General features: G+C 51.0%; 1 protein-coding gene across 1 annotated transcript in view; it reads right to left on the reverse strand.

Moving 5' to 3' along the window:
- Nucleotides 1-16905, reverse strand: part of ALK (ALK receptor tyrosine kinase) — a 715534-nt gene that overhangs the window by 15771 nt on the left and 682858 nt on the right. Inside the window, exon 13 of the mRNA XM_025353516.1 lies at nucleotides 6573-6723. Within this exon, the coding sequence (XP_025209301.1) occupies nucleotides 6573-6723 (151 nt within the window). The remainder of the gene's footprint in view (nucleotides 1-6572; nucleotides 6724-16905) is intronic.

The raw sequence follows: 16905 nt of genomic DNA on the forward strand, positions 1-16905 counted from the left end.
AAAGCACGTTAGGTTTGTGGCCAAACCGGAGTTCTCCACTTTGCAGCAGACAGAACTTCTAGGCTTAAAAACAGGATCTGACTCTTTTTTTTTTTTTTTTTGAGATGGAGTCTCACTCTGGCACCCAGACTGGAGTGCAGTGGCGTGACCTCAGCTCGCTGCAACCTCTGCCTGCTGGGTTCAACCAATTCTCCTGCCTCTGCCTCCCGAGTAGCTGGGACTACAAGCGCACGCCACTATGCCCAGCTAATTTTTTGTATTTTTAGTGGAGACGGGGTTTCACCATGCTGGCCAGGCTCATCTCGAACTCCTGACCTCATGATCCGCCCACCTCAGCCTCCCAAAGTGCTGGGATTACAGGCGCGAGCTACCGCGCCCGGCTAGGATCTGACTCTCTCTCAAAAAAATTTACAGTTGAGTTTAGGAGGCAGAAAAATACACTAATAACTGTCCCTACGGGCAGTGTTAGGGAAGGACTACAAGGATGGCTTAGACAGAAAATGCTAGGAGAAACTGGGAGCGAGAGAGCAAGGCTTTACTGCTGTGAGGACTGCCTGTAGGAGGCAACTTTTAGTTGAGCCTTGAAGGATAGGGAGGTTTTTTTTTTTGTTTGTTTTGTTTGTTTGTTTTTCACAGAGAGTAGGGCAAAGTTATGTCATTGCAAGAACAAAGAGTGGCATGAGCCCGGAGGGAAGTGGGTAAGTGGGGTGTGTGGGGGAAAAGCACAAGGGTCTCTTTGGTCCAGAAGTCTATCAGGACAGAGAGATTGTCCAGGATGACCTGTTTCCATCCTGTGGGATGAAGAGATCCGAGAAAGAATGGGAAAGCCGTATGTGGTGAGATGGGGCTGGAGGGAGTGTAAATTAGGTGGGTAGAGAGAATTGAACTGAACAGTCTGATCGTGGCTAGAGGCCTTGAAGGCACTGCGAGGAGTGGACTTCATTCTCTCTTTTTTTTTTTTTAAAATTTTTATTTATTTATTTATTTATTTATTTATTTTTTATTTTTTATTTTTTTTGAGACGGAGTCTCGCTCTGTGGCCCAGGCTGGAGTGCAGTGGCCGATCTCAGCTCACTGCAAGCTCCGCCTCCCGGGTTCACGCCGTTCTCCTGCCTCAGCCTCCCGAGTAGCTGGGACTACAGGCACCTGCCACCTTGCCCGGCTAGTTTTTTGTATTTTTTAGTAGAGACGGGGTTTCACGGTTTCACCGTGTTAGCCAGGATGGTCTCGATCTCCTGACCTCGTGATCCACCCGTTTCGGCCTCCCAAAGTGCTGGGATTACAGGCTTGAGCCACCGCGCCCGGCCCGTGGACTTCATTCTCTACGACAGCCATTCTCTCACTGAAAGCCATCGAGGTTTTCTGAGAAGTCACAGCTCTGAAGCATCAGGAGGAGAGAAAAAAACCACAAAGGCCAGACTCAAGTTTTATTCCCAGTTCTTCTCTGGGAAAATCAGTTCTCCCTTTTGGACATCTCATTCCTCCTAGCTACTGTTCCATTTCTTCCCTCTGGAATCCCTGGCACAGCCCTCTGCTTGCCTTGTAGAGTGAGCCCTGCAATCAGGTAGTCTGGATTCTCCACCCACCCCGGGAAACCGTGACAGGGGCCCTTGATCTCTCATGCTCCAGTGTGGCTGGGAATAAAGACAACACAGGTCATTGTGGCATTTACTGAGGGTAGTACAAGTAAGGCGTCTAGTGGAGCGCCTCATGTACAGTGGGAACTGAGTAAATGGCTGCTATTCTTATCTGTTTTTTGAGACAGAGTCTTACTCCATGCAATGGCACGATCTCGGCCCACTGCAACTTCTGCCTCCCGGGTTCAAACAATTCTGGTGTCTCAGCCTCCTGAGCAGCTGTGACTACAGGTGCGCACCACCATGCCCCGCTAATTTTTGTATTTTTAGTAGAGGAGGGGTTTTGCCATGTTGGCCAGGCTGGTCTTGAACGCCTGACCTCAGGTGATCTGCCCGCCTTGGCCTCCCAAAGTGCTGGGATTACAGGTGTGAGCCACTGTGCCCGGCCAGCTGCTGTTCTAATTTAGATTCACTTCTGGGCCCACATATGCTCCTGGTTGGGGCTAAGGTATGAGAGAGCCCTCAAGATTGTGCTGGAGATTTCTGTAACAGAATCCTGGAATCCCTGAAGAAGGAGGATGGTGCTTCAAAAACAGCCACGCCTGCTTGTCGGCCACCACAGCTCAGACAAATTCTTCAAACATCAGCCTGACCTCGGAGGAAAGTGACTTTTCTTTCACTTAATAGAAAAAAAGCCAGTAAAACATCACATTTCCATCGATGCTGCTTCATAACCAGCCAGTGGATGCAGCCATTCTTCTTGAGCCACTTCTTAGGCTAAAGCACTCAGGGGTGCCGGCAATGAGTACTACAGAAATTTCCAGATAAATAGCCGAGAAGCAATTTGTTCCATGGCATTTTGGATTTAATGATGGAAATAATTTGATATTTCTTAGAGTGGATTTTGTGTGGGTGGAAGGCTCTGAATTGCTGTTGTAGAGATCTGGCATTTCCCGTACATATGTGCAGCTATGTCCCGGCCTGGGGGGAGACTCCTGGGAGGAGCCTGCTCACTGCCACCTGGCACAGGCATGAGTTGCAAGGAATGTGCCCTGAGGGTTGGCCTTGGGGATGAGCTGTCAGCTGGGCAGAGTGCAGGATTCGGGGTCCAGTCTGGGTTCTTTTTTTTTTTTTTTTTTGGAGACAGGGTCTCACTCTGTCACCCAGGCTGGAGTGCAGCGGCGGGATCATAGCTCACTGGAGCCACGAACTCCTGGGCTCAAGTAATCATCCTGCCTTAGTCTCTGGAGTAGCTGGGACTACAGGCACAAGCTACCAGGCTTGACTAATTTTTCTTTTTTCTTTTTTTTAGACACAGGGTCTTGCTATGTTGCCCAGACTGGTCTCTGACTCCTGGCTTCAAGTAGTTCTCTTGCCTCAGCCTCCTGAGTAGCTGGGAGTACAGGTACGAACTACCATGCTTGACTAATTTATTTATTTATTTTTTTGAGACAGGGTATTGCTATGTTGCCCAGGCTAGTTTCTAACTAAGTGATTATCCTGACTCAGCATTCTCAAAGTGTGGGATTATAGGCATGAGCCATCACACCCTGCTCAGTCTGGGTTCTTGATGGCTCTGCCAGAGATTTGCTGGGCTATACTAGGTGAGGCACCCCGCCTCCCTGGACTTGTCTCCTCATCTGGAGATGGAGGGGCTGCCCAGTCTGAACCAGCGGTGCTAAGAAGGTCCACCCCCTCAGCCTCTGCTCCATCTCCTCTCTTGGCTGGTGGGCAGCAGTGGGACCTATGGGATGCCCTCCCCTCGTGAACAGATCTGGAGATTGCTGGGATAGGGAGGAGAGAGCAGTGGGGCTTGAGGATGGGCTTTCCTGTAGTTAGAGTCTGGACCCATGCTCATCACCCTGCCCCTGCTTCTGGTGTCTCCTTTAGATCAGGTGGGGATGGGGAGCGGTCAAGGCTCTTGCTGGACCAGTAGCAGCGTTCGGAGGAGCTGCTGCCCTTTCCTCACTTGACTTCCAGGACTCCCCATCCTCTTGTATCCTCTCCTACCTCCCTGGTTCCTCTTTTTCGTCCCCCTTTGCTGGTTCCTCTTCTTTTCCTGACCTCTAAATGTTGAGGGTCCCTTAAGTTCAGTCCTTGCTTTCTTCTCTATCTGTACTGCATCCTAGGCAATCTCATCCTGTCTCAACTTTATGCTAATTTCTCCCATATTTATATCTATTTATATCCCCAGCCTGGACCTCTCTCCTGAACTCCAGTGGCCTGGTTCCCATCATCCACCTGTCTGCCTGTGGCTGTCTACCAGGCCTCTACAACTCAGCATGTCTGATATTGAACTCCTGATCTTACCCCCAAATTTGCTCCTTCCACAGTGTTCCCTAAGTCACGTGATGGCAGCTCCCTTCTTCCAGTGGCTCAGGCACAACTTTTGGAGTCATCCTTGACTCTTTTCTTTCTCTTAATTTCTCATTCAATCTGGCAGAAAATCCTTTTGGATTTGACTTTGAAATTACGCCCAGGATTCAACCACTTTTCATCCCCTCCACTGTTACAATCCTAGTCTAAGCCATCATCATCTCTTGCCAGGATTAATGCCATAGCCTTCGAATTCACTGTCTTGACCCTTCCCCTGTGTCCATAGATTCTTCAATGGTAGATTCTTCACATTGCAGCCAGAGTGAGCTTTTTAATAAACATACCACATTATGTCACCATTTGCCTCAAAACCCTCCTATGGCTCCAACATGTCTTAAAGTGGCCTGATCCAGTCCTATTACCTCTGCCTCATCTCTTACCTACCCTTCCTTTTGCTCCCTCTCCTCTAGCCTGAGTGTTCCTTGAGCATCGACGAACCTCTGGGACGTGGCCTTTGCTGGGGTCACTGTTTCCCCAGATATTCCCCCTTCCCTCTCCTCAAATGTAAGTTCCTTGAAAGCTAAGATTTTTCTTTTGTTCACCAATATATCCCAAGTTCCTGTAACAGGGATGGCACAAAGTAGATGCTCAATAAATATTGGTTAAATACATTTGAATGAATTGAGTGCTGTCTGGATTGTGGGCTGGCTCTTCATAATATCTGTCTTGCAGGGGATGGTAATGGTGGGATTTAACATTTAGAACAGACTCGGCGGCCTAGGGGACATTTGGAAATGTCTGGAGGCTTTTGTGATTGTCATTTCTGGGGGCTGTTACTGGCGCCAAGTGAGCAGAGGATAAGGATGCTGCTAAACATCCTGTAATACACAGGACAGACTCCCACCTCTAGCCACAAAGAATTACCTGCTCCAAAATGCCAATAATGCCACTGTTGAGAAAGCCTGATTTAGACTCATGCCACCAGGGGAGGTTTGGACGGAACTGGAGAAGAAAAGGGCTGAGGGCTGTGTGTGAGCACATGTGTTGCAGTTAAGGGCAGGGAGGAGGATTCTAGCAGGAGCTGGAGCCCATTTCCAGCACAGGAGCTCCAGCGTGGCCAGGTACATAGAAGGGCAACTCCCCACTGCCCCCAAAGATGTGCAGTTGAACCAGCAAAGCTGCCACATCCGGCAGTTTAATTATTTTTTATTTTTATTTATTTTTGTGACAGAGTCTTGCTCTGTTGCCCAGGCTAGAGTGCGGTGGTATGATCTTGACTCACTGCAACCTCTGCCTCCCGGGTTCAAGTGATTCTTGTGCCTCAGACTCCCAAATAGCTGAGACTACAGGTGTGCGCCACTAGCTTGGCTAATTTTTGTATTTTAAGTATATACATGGTTTCACTGTGTTGGCCAGGCTGGTCTTGAACTTCTGACCTCAAGTGATCCTCCCGCTTTGGCCTTCCAATGTGCTGGGATTACAGGTATGAGCCACTGCACCCGGCCCCTGCAGTTTAATTCTTAGAGTCCCCTTCATTCTCTTGAGAATTGTGTCTAGACACCATTTTTTCTGCCTAGGGAGAACTGGAGATGGAGGTAGTGCCTGACAAGGGCCATTTTCCCCCCTTTCCAAATGCCTGCTCAGGGGTGGAGGTGTGAAGCCACAGGGAAGACAAGTTACTCTCCCCACAGGCCCCCGCTATGCCTTGCCCGACCAGCAGAGGGAGCTGCCCTCTGTCCCTAGCCGAGAATCGCCTCCTCCCGCCTGCTTGGGAACTTCCTGTGCGTCCACAACTTTTGAAAGCTAGTAGGTTGATTAATAAAAATAATAAAGTGCAGCAACCCCGAGGAACAACTAGATTTCAATTGAATTTTTAAAAAAGACGCGGTCCTGTGAAAAGACGTAACTGATTACAGTCCAATCAAGTGAAAGTCCGTTGCAGAAGATAATGCAATCTTTCTGCTTAGATGAAAGAATTACATTAGCACTCAATAAATTCCTGTGAAAATTACAGCAGCCTGCAATTTAATGGCTTAATATATTATATTAGGTTGGAAAGTCCCAATTATAGTTGCTAAATAAAAGTTGGAGTTGAGACATTTTTTATGCAAAAGGTTGCACTAGCTAAGCTTACTCCTATCGTTTCGCCTTAACCCCGAAGGGGCAGAAGGGAAAGGCTGAACTCTACTTTTCATGCTTCTTCAGCTCCTGGTCCAGAGCCTGGCTCTTAGGAGCCCTGAATTTATTTTGTGGAAGTAAACTGCTTTCTCGGGAGCCCCTCTTCCCACATCTCTCTGCCAAGGATGCTCTCATATAAGTCTCTGGAGAAGGATCCGGGGCTCCTGGGTGCTAGAACATGCCTCAGCCCCTTTTCCCAAGCAAAAGCTGTGATTCAGGTGAGGGAGGGTGGGGCCTGACCCAACCAGGAGATTCACCCTGCAGGGTGCTGAGTTCCTGCTAGGATGGCCAGCCCTGCCAGGTCCTGCCTCCCCCCAGCACAGGCAAGAGGTGAACCACTGGGGTGCTGGGAGTTTGCATGACTGCTGTTTAATTACCCTTTGCTGTCTCATTCTCCTGGTATGAACTTCCAGGAGGAGGGTGTTGAGTGCTGGTGCCTCCAAGAGGCCTCCCCGGAGCCTGAGAGAGTGCAGATGAGAAACCCCTGCTCTGGGCACTTACACTGGGGCAGGCGTCCTCTCCCTGCTGCCCAACCAGGATGTACAGCGTGTCGTCTTTCTCCAGGTTGAAGATGCCCAGCACAGACACGCCGTGGGACCGCATCATGGTATTCTTCCCGCCTTTCCCGCCAGCAGCTCCGTAGCCCGAGATGCTGTAATGGGACAAAGAATGTCGGCTCCTGCTGTGGTATGAAGACTCTCCCCATTCCTGCCAACCCAGCAGCTTCCAGTGGGCTGAGCACATCCCCGTCATGGTCTGAGGGTTCTCCCCCATATCAGTCCCTGCAGAAAGGGATTCCTCTCCCCATCTTCAGGAGAGGATGGTCAAGTTTAGAGAGGGAGAGGGAGTTACCTCAGTCACAGAACTAGGAAGGTTAAAGACTAGTAAAGGGTGCAAGAGAGAAAGAGAGGAAAAGGGCACGGAGGAGAGAGGGAAGAAGGGAGAGAAAGAGGGGAGAGAGAGAGGGAAACAGCAGAGAAAGAGAAGACTATATGAATGTGGCATATTGGGGTGATGACTTTCTGAATACCTAGGATTTCCTCTTTATGGTTTTCTCTCCTTGTCCCAGATCAATAGACTCATGTGACCTTAGACAAGTAACTTCCCTATTCCTCATCTATAATATGGGGATAATAAGTGAACTTGCCTCCTAGCCTACATGTGTTATGAGGATTAAAGAAATTAAGACATGTGGTCTTAGAATTGTGGCTAATAAGCACTCAATAAGTATTACTTATTATTATTATTATTAATGATGGTAGTAGCCATAATTGACTTGGTACAAAGTTGTAAAGTCTCTCCATGGGGTCTGGAAACAAGGAGGTTCCACACAGAATGATTGAGGAAAGCAGTGTGTATGAGCCGACTGTCTATTCCCATCCCGCCAGTAATTCCTTCTGGAGCAATGTGTGTGCAGACAACAAACAACCCATCAGGATGAAAATAAAAACAGAGTGTGGGGATGGGAGATGATTTCTGCTGCCTCTTAGGTTGCGGCAATGAAGTTAAGCAAGGATGGGGAAAAAAAGAACTCTCTTCTGTAGTATATCAGAAGAGCGGCATGTCTTGAAGACAGCTAGCGCACCAGCTAACAAATGGGTCCCCAGAGACCAGCTGCCAGGGTACAGGACTCAGGAGACTTTCACATCCATGTGTATTCAGATCCAAGGTCTTTTATGAAAAACCAGGAAGAGATGCAGGGCAGTTTTGCCCATGTGCACGCACGGTAGCTCCTTTATCTACAGCTCCAGGAAATGTCCCTTCTTCCCAGTGTGTGAGGGGGCTCCCAGAGCTCTCGCAAGGCAGAGCCCACGGCCCTTCTGCACAGGCTTTTTGCGAACATGGCAGGCAAGGAACTGAGGTCTTCATGAAATGCAAATGGAGAGTCTAGTGCCCACTGCCCTGGTGGGTGCCTGGGCACTGATGGGAGTTTATTGAATGTTGGGAGGGGTGTAAGGCTTTGTGGACCTGAGACAGCTCCAGGCTCTTCAAGAGCTCACAAAGAAACTGGGGAGATGATCTTCATGATGAAAAGAGAAGTCTCCCCATAGGGTGGCTACGTTCAGGAGGCGAAGTGGAGGGCTCCGGGGCTCCCTGATCAGATGGGGCCATTTCCTGCCCCTGTGCCCTCTCTGAACCCCAGCCCCTTCCCTAGTAAGAGAAGAATCGTTTTCATTCCAAACAACACAATAGTCCAACACAAGGAGCTCATGGGTGAAAGCCCCGGGGAAGCTGCGAATCTCTGGCCAAAGTAAGGGTCGTCAGGTGCTTAGGGCCAGGAGGGAGATGGGGGACTGCAACAGGTGGTTCTGGGGTGTGAGGATGGGGTGAGGAAGCTGATGTTGGCTTCATGTGGAGCTTGCAGATGGGTAGGGCTCTGAGACAAACAGAAAGAGGTGGTGGGAATTGGGGCTAGTGGGAATTGGCGCTAGTGTGAACAGAAGTGAAGAAGCAGGGAGCCTCTGGTATGTCTGGCTGCAGCAGGTGGATGGAGTGGGAAGCTGAGGGCTGTAGGTCTGGAGAGGGCTGTGGGCTGATTACCAGCATCCTCCAATGTACCAGGCACAACGCACGCTCACAGGCACACGGCATCACCCGATAGCCATAAACAACAAATGTTATTAATCTCATTTGACAAATGAGGAAACTGAGGCTCAGAGGCACTAAGTAACTCATCTGAGGCCACACAGCCAGTCAGTGGCTGGCTATGGTCCAAACCCTTGCACATCCCCTCTTAGAGGTCATTTCCTCCCCAGTGTGCTGCTGGGAAGCACAAAGAGAAGGGTGTGAGAAGCTATTCGCCCCTCCGAATTCCCAGACCCTCAGCCAAACACTCCCTCCTGATCCATTAGGAATGGACAAGGTGATAACGATAATTAAAAGGCTGAGGAAAAGGAAGGCTTATTGGTGAAAGGTAAGAGGAGGCAGCATTATTTAGCTCAGTGAACCTGGGTAGGGGACGATGTGGCGGCTTCCTGTCGTCTGGGGACAGCAGTGTGGATGGGCCCCAACTCTGACCTGCTCGCTTCCCCAGGTTTCTGGGGCCTGGTCAGGCTGCATAAAAAAGTCATCTCCACCTGAAGATGTGGTTTGCTTGGAAAACTTCTGCCCAAAATGAAGTCCTCAACCTCCCCACTCCTGCTGTGGTTGAGTGGTAAGCATCATGCTGCCCATTCCTTTTGGCATCATTTGCATAGTCATTTGCATCAACCATGCATTATAAATCATTCTCAACTCTTTCGTATGTTTAAATTTAGCCAAATTATTACATTTTAGACATTGTTTGTTCCTGACTCCTTTTACCCTTCCTAAGCCTTCTTTGCTATTTTTCCCACCCTGCTCCGCTCAACCACCTTTGAAAGCCAGCCCCATCTATGTCTTGACCTAGTTCTTGATGGTGAGCTGGGATGGAAAAAGCCCTGGGCTCCAAGTCATCTGCTGGTTCTTGTCCCTGTTCTTTTGACTGTGTGACCTGAGGCAACATGGTCCATGTCTCAGAGCCTCAACTTCCACTACTGAGGAAGAAAATGAAGACAAGAACCCCTGCTCTCATGGGCATACAAAAAGAATCTGAGAAGACTGCAAACCCATGCAAAGCACAGGGCGAGACCGGGGCTGGGGTCAGCTTTCTAGATTCCAAAGCAGACAGTAGAGCTTGGCGAGCAGGTGTCCGTGGCTGGGTTGTACTTTCCTGGGTAGTGGCCTCAGCCCCACATTTCCAACCCAGATGAGAGGCTGGCTTAAAGTCAGGGGGAGCAGGCAGCTGCCTGCCTGAATTTATTGCAGGGGTCCTAGAAGGAGTAGCTCCCTCATCAGTCCCCTGAAGTCTAAAATTCCACCATTAGAGCTTCACTGCTCTGGAAGCTTCTAGTTGCTACTACAGGGCTGATTGCCTTCGGAGTGGGATGTGCCACAGGTAGAAAAGCAAGGGCTTGAATGCAGACAGACCTGGATCCAAATCCCAGCTCTGCCACTCAGGGCCAGGAGTAGGCTGAGCCCAGCGAGGTGCCTCCCTCCCAGGGAGGACCTTGCACTCTATTGACCCTGAGAGGAAGCACCTCCTTAAATTTTCTGCCCAAGGTACTTTGCTTACCTCTCCCTGGTCCTGACCCTGCCAGTGTTACTCACTAGCTGTGTGAGCTTGGGTAGGTTATTTACCCTCTCTGAGCCCAGATTCCTCATGTATAAAAAGGGGATAATAATACCTACCTTGGAGGGCTGTTATGAGAATTAAATGAGATGATGCTTATAAGGGACCTACTTCAGAGCCCAGAGGATAGCCAGCAAGTGACAAATGGCAGCTGCTGTCATCCTGTGCCCCCATGGGTGAGCCTGTCCACTCCTTCTCCGGGGGTGACTTCTGGGATGCAGAAGGGGACCAAGTGGGTGAACCAGGGCATGGCCAAGGGGGCTTGGGGTCAAGGCTGTTCAGTTTCACCCAGAGCCCACTTCTGTGTAAAGCACAGGGCAGCCTTAGCACTTCTGAAGACTCCTGCACCCTGTGAATCACGTTACACAAACTCATGCTATGATAATAGCCTCAGCCTGCCTCTTCGAAGCTTTCTCCCCATCCCTTGTAAACAATTTATTTTTGATGGTTGAGAAACAACAAGAAATTAATATACCTGCCACTCAAGTGGGGAAAATGACTCACAGTGATTCCAATTTACTGGAAATTACAAGATACTGCTCTCAACGAGCTGATGCTGTAATTTTTTTGTTTTTCCTCATCTAAATCCATGTCCCCTGGTCAGAATAGATGTTTATTGGGTTTGTGTTTTGTATTATTGACTGCGAGCCATTGTTACCTGATGTAATTGAGTTGTGAATCTTTTTTAAATAAAGAATTAGCAGCAAATCAAAGTGACTGCCTGCCAGATCCTGAAATGAGAGCACAGCTGGTGTGTAGCACAACCACAGTGTCCACACCCACATGGGAGATCCTGGGGGAGAGAGTGGACTCCCACTCAGAAAAACGGAAGCGCCCCATTCCTTTCTGGCACACCCTCCGGAGGAGCGGGAGAGCAGCACCTTGCTGTGGGCTCTGCCTTTAACTCCCCGTGGGATCCTGGGCAAGGTCCTTTTCTCTCCTGTTTCTCAGTTTCCTCATGTGTGAAATCAGGATGGTGAGGTCTGTCCTACCCACCCTGCAGGGTTATTGTGATAACACATGATGTGTGTGAGTGTGGATGGAGATTGGACAGCGGGAGATTTCTGATCAGGTATATAGTGTTATATAGTATATAGTTGTATTATCCAGATAGGGGTCAGGGTTGAAGGGCTCAATTGTGGAGGCAGATGCTTTTCAGTGGGGCCGGCCCAGGTTCCACTCTTGTTGCGTCAATGAGCAAGGTTCATGCTCGTTTCTCCCTCAGCACCTTCCTGGCCAGTGTAGCCCTAAGTGCCTCGAAACACCTGAGCTTGCAGGGACTTCAGTGACCTCTCTCCATAGCCTCTCGCTCTGCAGATGGAGCCTCTGGAGAGGAGGGAAGACAACTTTCTAAGTCACATGGAGCATTGGTGGTGGAGGTTGAACTCAAACTTAATTCTGCCTGCAGCCCATCCATCTTTGCCTAATTCCTCCATCTCTGACATTCCCTGGTCTGTGCCCTTTACAGCGATGGCTATCCATACAATTACTTTGGCAATTAATCATGCCTGTGACATCTCTCCTACTATTGTCTAGAGCTTGATTGGCATTGTGGACTGTTATTAAACTTTTCTGTCCTGTGGTCTTTCTAGAGACTGTGAGGCTCCAGAGTCTCAGGCCTTTCTACCAGTCTAGTCAGTGCCTGGAACACAGTAGGGCTCCATGGTTCAGTGCCTGGTACACAGCAGGAGTGTTATGGCTCAGTGCCTGACATACGGTAGGACTTCATGGCTCAGTGCCCTGTACACAGTTGGGGCTCCATGGCTCAGTGCCCTGCACACAGTAGGGGCTATATGGCTCAGTGCCCTGCACACAGTTGGGGCTCCATGGCTCAGTGCCCTGCACATAGTAGGGGCTCTATGGCTCAGTGCCCTGCACACAGTAGGGCTCCATGGCTATTTGTGGAGTTGAATGATGGTGTTATCTGGCTGCACACGCTGGTGCCCCAGGTAAGGAAATGAATGCCATTGGTAGAGACCATCAGGAACGGCTGTGGTCCAGGTCAGCTGGCTCCAGCTGGGACCTGGGGCCTCTTGTCCGTTATGTCTGAAGAGCAGGTGAGCTGTGTGAGGACTGCCATCAGGAGCTATGGGCTATGCTTGACAAATGGTGTTATATGTGATCTGTGTGTGTGTGGTAGTGGGTGGGGAGGAGGTGGGGGCAGGACTGCGGGCTGAGAAGGATGCTGGTCCTAGACAGGTAGGAAGGCAGGTGGGCTGGAGGGGGAGAGAGGGATGAAGGAGGGGAGAAGTCAGGGAGAGAGAGGGGGTGGGCTGGGCTAAGTGCTGGTGCCTCTGGGGCAGACCACCTGTGGGCTCTCACTGAGTCCCCCGACAGACCTCTCAGAGCTGGATTGTGCCATCGTCTGTCTCCATTTTATGACAACACTGAGGATGCTGTCCCCCTCCCCAGCACAAACCCCATAATCCACGTTCTTCTTGTGGCACTGCAGTGGCCTCCCACGCTCCCACCCGCTCCAGCCACCCACCCTCTAGACACCATGGTCACTCAGCACCACCGCCCAGAGGCCCCCTGATCAGGGCCTCTCGCTGCTGCCCTAGCCTTGCCCGTCCTCAGCTACGCACGTGGGAGAGTGGCTGCGCTCCTTGTCCTCGCTTCCTCAGCCCACGCCAGAGTGTGGATGTAGTCTCAGCGTTGCCCCCGACCCCACATTCACTCAGTCCTCAACTTACCCTGATCCCAGCTCCTGAACACCTCTGGGCCTGTCCCCTGCACCTGACCCTGTCCTGGCTTAGTCCTTTTGACCCTGGCCTGAGTGACAGTGACTCCCTTCCATCGGCTCTCCCCACCTCCAGGCCGTTTCTCTCACTTCCAACCTCACGCTGTCACCAGGGGGAGTAAGAGGCATTTGGGGGTAACACTGAAGCCCCAGGACCTGGCCCTGCTGCCTCCAGCCTCGGCTCCCCCAGGCCAGCTTTGCCCGACTTCTCATCAGCAGTACCAACTTCTTGTGCTCACTGCAGGCTCTGGCCGCCCGCTTCTTTGTAGACAATGCTTAGGGCCTTCGAACTTAACCCAGGTGCCCATCTCCTGGCAGGAGTCATTCACAAGCTCAGCTGGGCGCAGTGCCTTTCCCCCGCCTCCACAGCAGCGCCTTGTGTAAACCTCCACTGTGGTTCTCTCTACACCCCATGGAGATGCCTGTGCACACACCACCACACCATTGGCAGCAGTGCCTCTGGGGCAGGGCTGGATCTTAATCACCTTTGCACACCTGGTGTCAGGCACAGCATCCTAATGGGAGCTTACTATGGTTCCCTGAGGTCTGCAGAGCAGGGGGAATATGAAGCCCAGGAATCTGGACACACGGACTGCATCACCTGTCAGAGGAAGTGGTAAGTCCAGGGCAGGGAAAGCAGGACATGGTGGGTGGAGGAGATGCAGGTTCCAGGGCTGCACCCAAGCCCCCATGCCAGCCTGCTGTCTCCTCCTGCCTGCCCTGCCCCCCGCTTCCTCTCCCTGTTTCTGGGCCTCTTCCTTTGGGGAGGTGGGCAAAGCTATAGAGGGTGGGAGGTGGGCCCAGGATAAGTTACCAGCTAAGAGTGGGGGTGTTTCCAACTGTGTACATCCTGGAGGAGGCCCCAGGCCGTGGTGGTCCCCCCTTGGCATGAAGCTGGGGCTTGGCCGCATTTGCTCCCTTCCCTTCATCTCCCCAGCAGTGGGCAGAGAAGTCAGCGGAGCGGTCCCAGTGCCAGGCCTCAGTGGCAGCCACGCCTCCAGGATGGGTGGGTTCACTAGGGCTTGGCTCCCACCTTTCTGTGTCCAAGCACCTTTTTCTCACATCCTCCAGTGTGTCTTGTGTTTTTTTCAACAGATGAACTGTACTTATTAAATAGCAATAACTACTATGGAGAAAAAGTCTTCCAGAGAAAGGGTGCTGACTTCTCGGTCGTATTCTGACTTGGGGACATTTTGAAGTGGTCTAAGAATCAAATCATTAACTGCCTGCTTCTTAGATTACTAAGTTATGTGACCAGTAGACTCAGGTCATCTAAGACCTGAGTCTCTTCCAAGGCCAAGGAGGAGGTGAGGGTCAGGAATATCTGTTAGAACCTTTATTTAGTTAAAACACAAGTATTCAAAAACAACAATGACTGGCCGGGTGTGGTGGCTCACATCTATAATCCCAGCACTTTGGGAGGCCAAGGCAGGAGGATCACTTGAGGCCAGGAGTTCGAGACCAGCCTGGTCAACATGGTGAAACCCTGTCTCTACTAAAATTACAAAAATTAGCTCATGCCTGTAATTGCAGCTACTCGAGAGAATGAGGTTGGAGAATTGCTTGCACCTGGGAGGCGGAGGTTGCAGTGAGCTGAGGTGGCACCACTGCCCTCCAGCCTGGGCAACAGAGCGTGACTCTGTCTCAAAAACAGCAGTGACAAAAACCCCAACTGAGTGGCTTTTGGTTTTGGTTCTTCCATTTTGATATGGTCCTATCTTAGGCCAGACCAAAATGTCTCCTTTACTAATTTGGACACTTCAAACTGGCTGCTTCAACAGAGGCAAAATTGCCAGACAGTGCTGGGGCCCGGAGCTGGCCTCAGTCTCAATATTTCTAAGAGATGAGTGGAGACGGCTTTCTGATTTTGGCTGGGATTCTATCAACGCGCTGTGGAAATACTGTGGCACTTCATGCAGATCAGAAACCTGACTTGACTTAGATATGGCTGTGATTAATAATAAATGGGAAAATGAATTAATTATTATTTAATAAGTGTAGTTCATCTGGCAGTCCAAATTTTTCAGAATCCGAGGAAGTCAAAGAGATGTCTTTGGGGACAGGAAAAGTCAGACACTAACGCGTATGGGGTGGGTGTGTTTGGAAACCCTGCCTGGCTGCTGCCTGCTGCTGGATAGCAGCGTTGCTTCAGCTGATTTCTCCGCCCGTGGGCCAGGGAGCACCCACCACGTGTAAGCATTGTGCCAGGGACTATATATCACCTTTACAGCCCCTGCCTCTCACAGATGGGGAATCAGAGTCTCAAGAGATTAACTGACCTATGCAAGTTTGGAAGTGAGCTTGATTCACACTGTCTCGGGGGAACACAGCCCAAGAGAATCCCCATGCAAGGGATCTCCTGACAGTGTGCCTGACAGTGTGTCTCCCTCTGGGGCACAGGGAGCAGGGGAATTCTGGCCAAGCTGGCATTAGAGTTGCCCTGGGCAGGGGTAGGACAATGGACTCTCCTGGGGGCTTACTGTTGGGGTTCCTGTGCGCCTCCCAGCTGCTCTGCTTTCTCCTTTGTATTGCTTTTTGTATATGGGGTATGTTGGCCAATATCCCTTCAGGAGGCTGGGCCCCTCTCATAGCCTCTCATTTCCAGAGGCTTCCAGGAGGTGGGTGGTGGGCGATTCCTATGCCCTCCTTCCTTTCCTGCCCCTTCTGCCCTCTGCATGCCTCCCAGAGTCCAGGCATGGGCTTTAGTAGAAAGACTTAGAGCCAGAGCGCCCTGGGTTTGAATCCCAGCTCCATCACCGACTGTGCAGCCTTACATGTGTTGCTAAGCTCCTCCGACTCCAGGGTCCTCGCATGGAAACATGGGAACACCAACAATAACGCCACCCACCCTATGCTAAAGCAGGAGCAACACCTGTGGGTCCTTAGCAAGTATTCATCTCCTCCTCTCCAGGAGTCCTTTCCTGCCTGCACCGGCCCCACGGAGGCTTGGCTCAGCAGGAAGGGGAGGTCTGGCTTGCTCGTTGTAGCAGGGCCAGGGGTGGTCCGGTGTCTTCCGGGATATTTACTGGGGGCGTGTGGGCACTGTAGCAGCTAATCTGATTGTAGCCCAATCTTGTTACAGCATTTCTGCCCAGAGTGCCATTTAAAAAGCACTTAGGGCTGTCCCTGTAACACATTTACCCTGAGGCCCCAGGGATGGGGCTGCCACAGGAAATGTTAACCTGGAGAGAGAAAACAGGGCAACTTGAGAAGCCCCTCTCCTTCCCAGGAGGCCCAGGATGTGGTGGATGCTGGAGGCTGCAGGAAGGGGAGGGGCGCTCATTTCCCATTGTTTCCGCCCCGGGAGGACATCGCTCCCACAAGGCATAGTGGTTCTGCTTTCCTTTTAACCTGCCCTGCCATGCTCCGTGGAGGGGCTGCATGAGGCGCTGCCCCAGATGTCTGGAGGTGGAGGCTGCTTCTGGATGTGTAACTGTGGGTAGGCTCCTGACTCTCTGAGCCTCAGTGTCCTCAATTGTAAAATGAGGATGGCGGCACTGGCCTTGCCTAGTCATAGAGCTCATTTAGGGGCTACCCAGTTTTATCTAAGTCCAAGACTTGATCAAGCTCAGAGGTTCTAAAAGGCTGCATTGACATCAACTTGTTAGAACTGTCAGTTCTCAGCGCCCACTCCAGACCTGCAGAACCAGAAGCTCCAGGAGGTGCTCTTGCAATCAGGGTCTCCACCAGGCCTCCAATCTTACCATTAGCTTCCTTTGATGCCATGGCCCCAAAGTGCTCAAATGGAGCTGGATCTCCTTGAGCCTGGCCCTGCTCTAAGGGAATGCTGGGGGCTGGGGTAGGGTTGGGGCTGGGAGGAGCTTTCCAGCACAGTTTGCTCTGCTTACCAACAGCGAAGGCCCAGGAAAGGAGGTGCAAGGATAAGAGTTTCAGTTTCAGGTGCATTGTGTTTCTGTTTCCCAAACATTTTACATGCATGCCTC

Source organism: Theropithecus gelada, chromosome 13, assembly GCF_003255815.1.
Source record: "Theropithecus gelada isolate Dixy chromosome 13, Tgel_1.0, whole genome shotgun sequence".
Taxonomy (NCBI): Eukaryota; Metazoa; Chordata; class Mammalia; order Primates; family Cercopithecidae; genus Theropithecus; species Theropithecus gelada.